Source organism: Notothenia coriiceps, unplaced genomic scaffold (genome assembly GCF_000735185.1).
Source record: "Notothenia coriiceps isolate Sejong01 unplaced genomic scaffold, NC01 NC01_scaffold00021852, whole genome shotgun sequence".
Taxonomy (NCBI): Eukaryota; Metazoa; Chordata; class Actinopteri; order Perciformes; family Nototheniidae; genus Notothenia; species Notothenia coriiceps.
The window spans coordinates 1-7,953 of record NW_011354553.1 but is presented as its reverse complement, the minus strand read 5'-3'; the positions used below and the strand labels follow the sequence as shown (position 1 = coordinate 7,953).

General features: G+C 42.3%; 1 protein-coding gene across 1 annotated transcript; it reads left to right on the top strand.

Annotated features, from left to right (window-relative positions):
• Positions 1-1,595: 1,595 nt before the first annotated feature.
• Positions 1,596-3,703, top strand: LOC104953506 (ribonuclease P protein subunit p25-like protein). Its single transcript, XM_010780454.1, has one exon. The coding sequence runs from the start codon at positions 2,406-2,408 to the stop codon at positions 3,240-3,242; it is 837 nt and encodes a 278-aa protein (XP_010778756.1). The 5' UTR covers positions 1,596-2,405; the 3' UTR covers positions 3,243-3,703.
• Positions 3,704-7,953: the final 4,250 nt, after the last annotated feature.

Here is a 7,953-nt window from a genome sequence, read left to right as displayed (position 1 = left end):
CGTAAGGAGGGATGATTACAGAGCAGCCATTATCATAAATCTTAACCTCTCTGTGGTTAAATCAGACTTTTTTAACCCCCTGCATTTCCTGCTCGTTCACTCTCGCTGTAACTCTGAACACACACATGCACACACACAAACACACTTTATTATGCAGTAACATTACCAGACCCCCTTAGGCAGCTGTGCATCTCTGTATGACTGATGAGGGTAATTTCTCCCAAACAACAGAATGATCACTTTGGTGGTGTGCGCTACAGACCCTCCCCTCTCCCCCCATCTTCCTTTTCTCCCGTTTTTTTTTTTAGCTAACAAAAAACACAAGAAAAAGACAGATATTTGTCACTACGTCTCCTGCAGTGTCTGGAATGGCTCTGGAGATAAATGGCTTCTGCATCCCATACATACAAATTTAAAAAAAAGATAATTAATCATTCCACGGATCAAATCAATCTATTGATTCTGCCGAGCCGATACCCGGTCCAACTCTGTTAATAAAATACTTTAAAATCCAGTTCTCCCTGATGCCAGCTGGATCGAGGACATGTGGGGGCTTTTTACTTATTTGTTCCTTGATTAACATAGGGATCCAATATAATACACATGCCAGTGGGAATTATTCTCACAGTAAGGACTGGGCTGAGCCACAGTGAGTTTGTACTGTCTGTGTACAACTGTGCAGCGAGAGATATACTGAGCGGAGAGTAGTTAGGACTGTCTGCCTCTCTCTCTCGGCCTCATAGGTTCAGCCTCAGTGGGTTGTCTTTACCTATTCTCCCATCTGTCAGTCACACACAAAAACAAATCCACCTGTCGGCCGGGAGACTGGGCTGAACGGGGCGAAGCCACAGCTGTCTGGGCCCGACTCGGTGCAGGATGGAGCGGGCCAGCGCCCTCCACTGGTGATGGAAAGCCTATTAAGATGCTTATTACCCCACCTGTCAGCCCCATGTCCTCACCTGCACAGATACGGCAGCCTAATGAAGACAGTCACTTTTAATACAGCACCTTAAACATGGAAGTCACGCCTCTGTGCGTTTGGTGGTCCTGGTGTCCTTGATCACAAGGGCTCTCCAGCCCTTGTGACAATATAACAATTCAAGCGTTGAGAGACAGGCATTCATACCGCGCCACTTGATTGCCTCAATAATGAAGCTATTAATGCTGCATTATGTGAATCGTAATAGTCACAAACATCTAATAGGATAAAGGCTAAGTACAGTGCAATTTAATGCTGGTGACTTTCAGTGGCTGTTTGAATGATGTTTTCAATTATAACAGAGCTAATTTAATTCATTGTTTCGTAGCTGAAAATGCATTTTTAAAGCTTGACTGAATCTCTATTTCAGAACTCAGGTTTAATCAGTCATGTACATTGAACACTGGAACGTCCTCTAAAGAGATTGACAAAGTTGCCGGGGATCTGCGTTCTAGGTTTTAAAGGGACAAAGTAAGCCTGCACTTCTCTTTTTCCTCAGACGGCAGGCTTCAGTCGAGGAGGGGAGGGTGTTCATCTAAAAGATGAAAAGACCTGCGCCTTTAAGAGGGCTGTCTCCCCCTTTCCCTCATGCTCCCCCTCAACCACACAGACACTCCTCCTGTGAGCATTTGTGAGGCAGCTCCTGTCCCTTATGTCTCTTTGTGGGGAACAGAGCAGACTTCCCAGAGCATCACTGGAGACAAGACAGAGCTCTAGGGAGGACAGCCCAGGTGCAGACCTCCAAGCAACCCTGGCCTCTACTGTGGATGCCAAGAAGAGAACAAGGAGAGGAGACGCACACCAACTCAAGCTGGAGTAAAACAAGCAGAGGTTCAAAACAGGAGGTGGACTTTAACAGCTGGACGAGAAGTCAATTTTGAGTTAAATGCGACATGATGATCTGATAAAAATCAACAGCGCTGGACCGGATCACTAAGAAAAAGGTGGAGTCTTAATTTGAGCTTTTAGTTTTTCTTTAGAAAAGTTTTCTTAAAGAAGAATCAACAAAGTACTCCATGTGACTATAAGGATCAAATAACCATCTGAAATATATACAAACGACGGATAGAGAATAATTTATCAATTTCTTTTTTTTAATCTCTCCGGGACAATTTTAAACGTATGGTATGAAATTGAGATACTCTTTAAAGAACATCTTCAATGGTCCCGACAGTGCTCTTGATTCAGCAGCCGGGCGTTTATCTTATTTCTCCAGCTCTTTCTGAGAGGGAGCTTTAAAGACTTCATTGATAGTGCTCTTGGGGAGCGGTTAATAATTCTTATGTGAAGTCTTGAAACTTTACAGCTGTTGACTGGAGGGAGAGGAAAGTGCTACATGCATAAGAAAATTATGACGACCTGTTTTCCATGTGGGGCGAGTGTGTTTCTGGACTAACATTGCGGTGGAGCATTGAAGACAGAAGACATGTTCACCGGGTGTGGAATGATCACTGGCCAGAACCAGTACCTGATCCGAGACGCTGTCAGGCCCCTTCCCGGACTAGAGGTGAGCCGACCGATCCAAATTGAGCATGGGTTACCTTCAGGGAGCTTCCCCGTCTACCATAACCAGACTTATAGCAACGTCGTCCAGCCAGCGGCGATCAACAATGTTTCCATCCCGCTGAAACCAGTGCCACTGCCAGTCCCTCCCCCTGCACTCAAACTAGGACAGGAGGGGTTTAAGAAAGTCTGCCGAACTGAGGAGGATAGCCCCTGCCCGTTCCCAGGGCTGGCCTCTGGGGTGCTGGAGATGCGCGTGAAGGAGGGAAGTAAGATCCGCAACTTAATGGGATTTGCCATGGCACGAATGCAGGGAGAGAAGGGCATAAGTGGGGGAGGTGTGAGCGGTGGGGGGCTCAGGCAGGTGGTCTTCACTGGGTCAGGCCGCGCCGTCACAAAGACCATCACTTGTGCTGAAATCATGAAACGAAAAGTGGGCTCTCTGCACCAGCTGACCAAACTGCAATACAAGGTGGTGAAAGAGGTGTGGGAGAGCAGCGAGGGGGGGGCATCGGAGATGACCGTGCACAGGACCGTGCCCTCCATCAGCATCCTTCTTTCCAAAGACCCGCTGGATCCCCAGGAGCCGGGGTATCAGCCTCCAGAGGCTCTCAGTGCATTGTGGGAGGAGAGAGAGGGTGTTGAATCTGCCCCGCAGACACCATGCAAGAGAACTCTTGGACCTTTGCCATACAGCAGTTTCCCTCACTGTAAGAGAGTGTGTTTGGGGGAAGGAGTCTCAGTCCACGCTCCTCACTGACTGGCTGAACCGGTGTCAAACAGTGGAGAGGAGGATTGTATCAGAGGAGTTCATTTGGCGCTGCCCTCCATTCAAGCACAATGCTGAGACAATCAGAACACTCACTCAGACAGAACAGTGCTTTCTCAGAAGAACTGAGTACCACCTCCAGCCTCCAGAGGTCAGTTTGACTGGGACTCGAAAGCTTGCCTCTGTACACACAGCATTTAAGGGATGTGTTTCCAAGCACGTCCAACATGGGCTCTCACATCCACATAATAGTGATGTGTGCTACCGTGTTATCAAATCTCTCACAGATTGACCCATTCCCATTTCACACCAACAAAAGAAGAAGCCATGAATCGCACAGGTTCCAGATTCCTGCTTGCAGTAAACTAAACGTTTTTGTTAGCTCCATGTTGCAATCATTCTTATTCCTACATGCTTAAGTGTAGCTTTTAAAAATACACAAGATATATATAAGTATATAAAATACAAAAGCTAAAAGCCATTGATGGAATGACAAATGCAAAACAATTTTATTTGTCGGATATATTAACTCTTATGAAAACAGAATTCAATAAATTGTTTTTTTTTTCCAATGGATATGTTGTTTTGTATTTAATCTTTCTTACTCGCACATCATGGAATTCGCAATGCTCTGATTGAACAGAAAATCACAGAGTGCTGATCATTTGATAAGAATAACAGCAGTGAAATTTGTCTGTAGAAAAAGCTGATTTAATGACAAAGCTGTTGATAAGGCAGGGCTCCTAAACCAACCCGGCCTGACAGAAATGCCTCGGGAAGAAATACAGGCAGAGATTATCATTAAGATAACAACATAACGTCCCACAACACAGTGGAGAAAAGGATTAAAACTAGGCTTGACAGAGTTTCGCACTACACTGTTCCTGCAAAATATATGAAACCAAGGCAACACAATATACTCCTCTTCCTTTCTGTGAATAGGCCTACCCGCCCACCATATCTATTGTATAGTACAGTATACACCTTCCGCTATAAAGAAAGACAAATAATAAACAATGTGGTCCTAAGTTTTCACAGCAACATTACAAAGTTAGTTGACTGACATTATCAATTAAATGGTTGCAGAGTTTTGATGCATTGCCTCTGGATTTTCACACTATTTAGATAAAAAAAGTACTGCTGAGTGATTGCTGAAGCTTAACTGAATGCTCCGTCATCTATGGCAATTGGATCAAATGTAACTCCAAGCAGAATGCACAGCGCGAGAAAATACAGCTGGCAGCACCCGTATTGAATTTTATGCATTAAAGATTTCGACATATACTTCTTACAAAGTTGTCGTAAACATTAAACACAAAATAAACCTTCCAGAGAATTGTTTAATTTAAATAGTTAGGGAGCTTTTTCCACTTAATCAACCACGGCTTCTGGGGATAATAACTTAGACAAGTGGAACCTTGTCTGAGGCTTTTACTGTTGATCTTAATGAAAATCTGCACACGCAGATGTCTGCCTCCTGAAGTAAATTAATCAAAGTGACTCTTAACTGGGGATAATTCTGTTTCAGCTTCAAAAGGAGCGAGAAAAAGAAAGTTCACTTCCTTGGAATCAGCGTTCAAATTCGTCTTTCAAAAGAATACAAATCGTAATATTTCATATAATGGTCAGCCAGAATTTAACAGTGTAAGGCGGACACAGTGATTAACCTCCCTCTCGATCCCATTAAATGAATCAGAGCACAGCCGAGCAGCACCCAAGGTTGAATAAGAAATGCTGCGACTGCAATACAGCACATATGTAGCAAACTGTGTGTCCTCGAGACTGCTGGAAGGTTATCACTCCGGGTCGTTGTTATCACAGAGTTAACAGCTTTCACCCGAGAGCCTTTGGGACAGTCAGTCTGCGATGCGGGTCAAAAAGATAATACCGTTATAAGTAAATTTCAAATCGACCTGCATCTGTTATCAAGCATTAAGAATTCTGGGCCAAGTGTAAAATGCAGTGGGGGTAATTACGGATAACGGCATAGCGTACCTGAGTGAAGGAATAGATAAAAGATACTGACAAAAGCATTATCCCCAGCTAAATCCATTGTGGCTGGCACGAAATAGCATGCTGGAGGAGTCAACAATGTGCATTATAGGAGTGTGGACAAGGTTATTCACAAGCTGGGAATCCATTTTGCCAATATTTTCTTTGTTTTGAAAGATGTAGTCAAGGTGGATTAAAAGGATATAAAAAGGAATGGGCCTAAAATTCACCATTGGTTTATTTTGTATTTTATATCTGCAGTAGATTTAGAGTGTGTCAAATATTTCAACCACCTCGGATTGAAGCAAGTAAAGTCTTGATTGCCCTCACTTTCATCCATGAAGGACATACACATAAAGATTATTTGGGTGGGTGCAACTCCAGAGACTAGTGATGCTTATTTCCCCCTACTGAGTATATAGGATTTCAGTAGAAATGTACATTGTTTGTGTGGTTATTGTTATGGGAGCAGTTCTATAAGTTACATCGAAATGTAGAATGAGTGACATTGTTTTAAATGGTAACGCAAAGATGTATTCTTACTTGATATCTTAAATAGTTATTCCGTTTTTAAATCATTAATAAAAGGACAGCTATGTTTAGACTGAGCAATCACAGTTATCTATAGTGGTGGGGACAACAGAACCATTGTGTTTACCAAAGCCAATAACTACATGCAGTGAATGTGAATAAATTCATTCTGAAGTTAACATAATGAAAGTGTTGGCACTCTATTTTGCTCTTCTCTGCCACTGCAGCAGATGAGAGTGAGGTCTCTGGGATGGTGTGGGAGTTCGCTATCTCCCAGCCTCCAGATGGCTCCGTCTTCTCTTATCTAGAAGAATGGGTGCTGCCTCAATTTTTCAACTCGCCTTATCAGGAAATTCTTTAAATTGAATATTTACTGGGCCTATGTTTTCTGCCTGTGTTAGCCCTCTGAAGTTGACATTCCTCTTGCTTGTCGAGACAGGCCGAAAGGTTTTTTTTCTCACTCATACACTCCCTTTGTCTGCCTTGTCAAGTAATGGGGCAGTGATTGATTATGTGATTGTCAGGAGAGAATGGAAGGTTAAGCAGTTAAGCAGAGAGCAGTGGAGACGTATTAACGAATGGCCATAGAGGGAATTTGTTTTACAATAGAGAGACGTACATTACCCAAACATGACATCAGGCAGACCTCCATTTTATGTCAGGAGTAAAATAGAGCAAATTAATCACTTTCCTAGCAGTCCATTGTTTCCTGCACTAGAGGTTAAGAGAACACTTAAGCAGCTATTGAAAACATCTTATTGCAATAAGACTGGCTGTGGTCTGACTATCAGCATAAACAAGCCGTGCCACAGCTACTCCCTGGTAAGTGTTTGGAAATGTCTTTTCAAAACCATTTTGAGAAATGCCTCCATGTTGGATTAATCAGCAGAGCCGAGGATGTAATTGCTGTACTGGAGTCAAAGCTGTAAGAGCAGATAATGAACACGGACGAGAGGGCTGCCAGAAATGAGAAGTTCAGGGACCAAAATGTCTTCAGCATCCTTTCAAAAGCCCTTCTAGAAAATGAGGGCACACAGTATTGTCATTAAACACAGAAAAGAAAAAGGAAATCACCTATGACTAAGTGGTTACTAACATGGACTAGTAATGGCCTGTGCATTGTGGTGTTTATTCAAAAAGAGAATGGCAAAACATGAACAAATTAACATTTCCTTTAAGGCTTTTATCAAACTATTTGTATAAAGTATATACAGTTACATTAATGCGTCTGTGAGTACTGTTAATAATAAAAGTAATTGAGGGATGGGCTGTTCCAAAATGTGAAGAAAACCAAAAATAGTTGTTCTTTTTTTTCTGAGTGTTGCTGCCCTCTGGTGGAGAAAGAAGCTCAAAGTCAAACACAGAAACACCTCTTTGCTCAAGGATGCTATTATACTCGACAGAAATCTATCGCCCTGTAGACAGAGGGATTGCAAAACAAAGTTAAATGGCCACAGAATAGATTAGTATCTGTATTTCTTTATCCTGCTATAACAGCATTTACAACGAGAAAATGTCCAGGCTGTGGGCAGTGTTATTCTCTGTCAAATAGTAAATTACAATCTAAACTAGGGATGTCCCGATCACCTTTTTTTGCTCCCGATCCGATTCCGATCATTTGATTTTGACAATTTGCCGATACCGATTTATCCCGATCCGATCTTTATGCAATGCATTAAGAGAAAAAAAAGAAAAAAAGCATTCAAGTTGTCCCTTAAGGTTATTTTTTTATTTAAATTGGATATTCTATCCAACATGGATATAGCTTCTTTCTTTCACAGCAGCATTGGATCAGTTCAGTTGTGCAGCATTGGATCAAAACAAAATAAAGCTTATCAGTACTCGTTAGCTTACTGCTACAATTAGACACTGCGCCCTGCCCACTCTGTTGCCAGATTTGAGAGAAATAAGCAACCAGGTCTATGAAAACAAGCCCCAAAGAAGCAACACATATGATGTTGTGTAATTTGAAACCAAAACTAAAGGCCTCAGGATGACTTTAAGACTTGAACATGGTCATTTTTGTTTTGTAACATTGAATACAAAATTTAAAAAAAAAGTATTTTTAAAAAAAAAATTTAAAATCCCGATCCCCGATTTTTTTCTCCCGATTCCGATCTTTTGAAAATCACGTGATCGGCTCCGATCCCCGATCACGTGATCGGATCGGTACATCTCT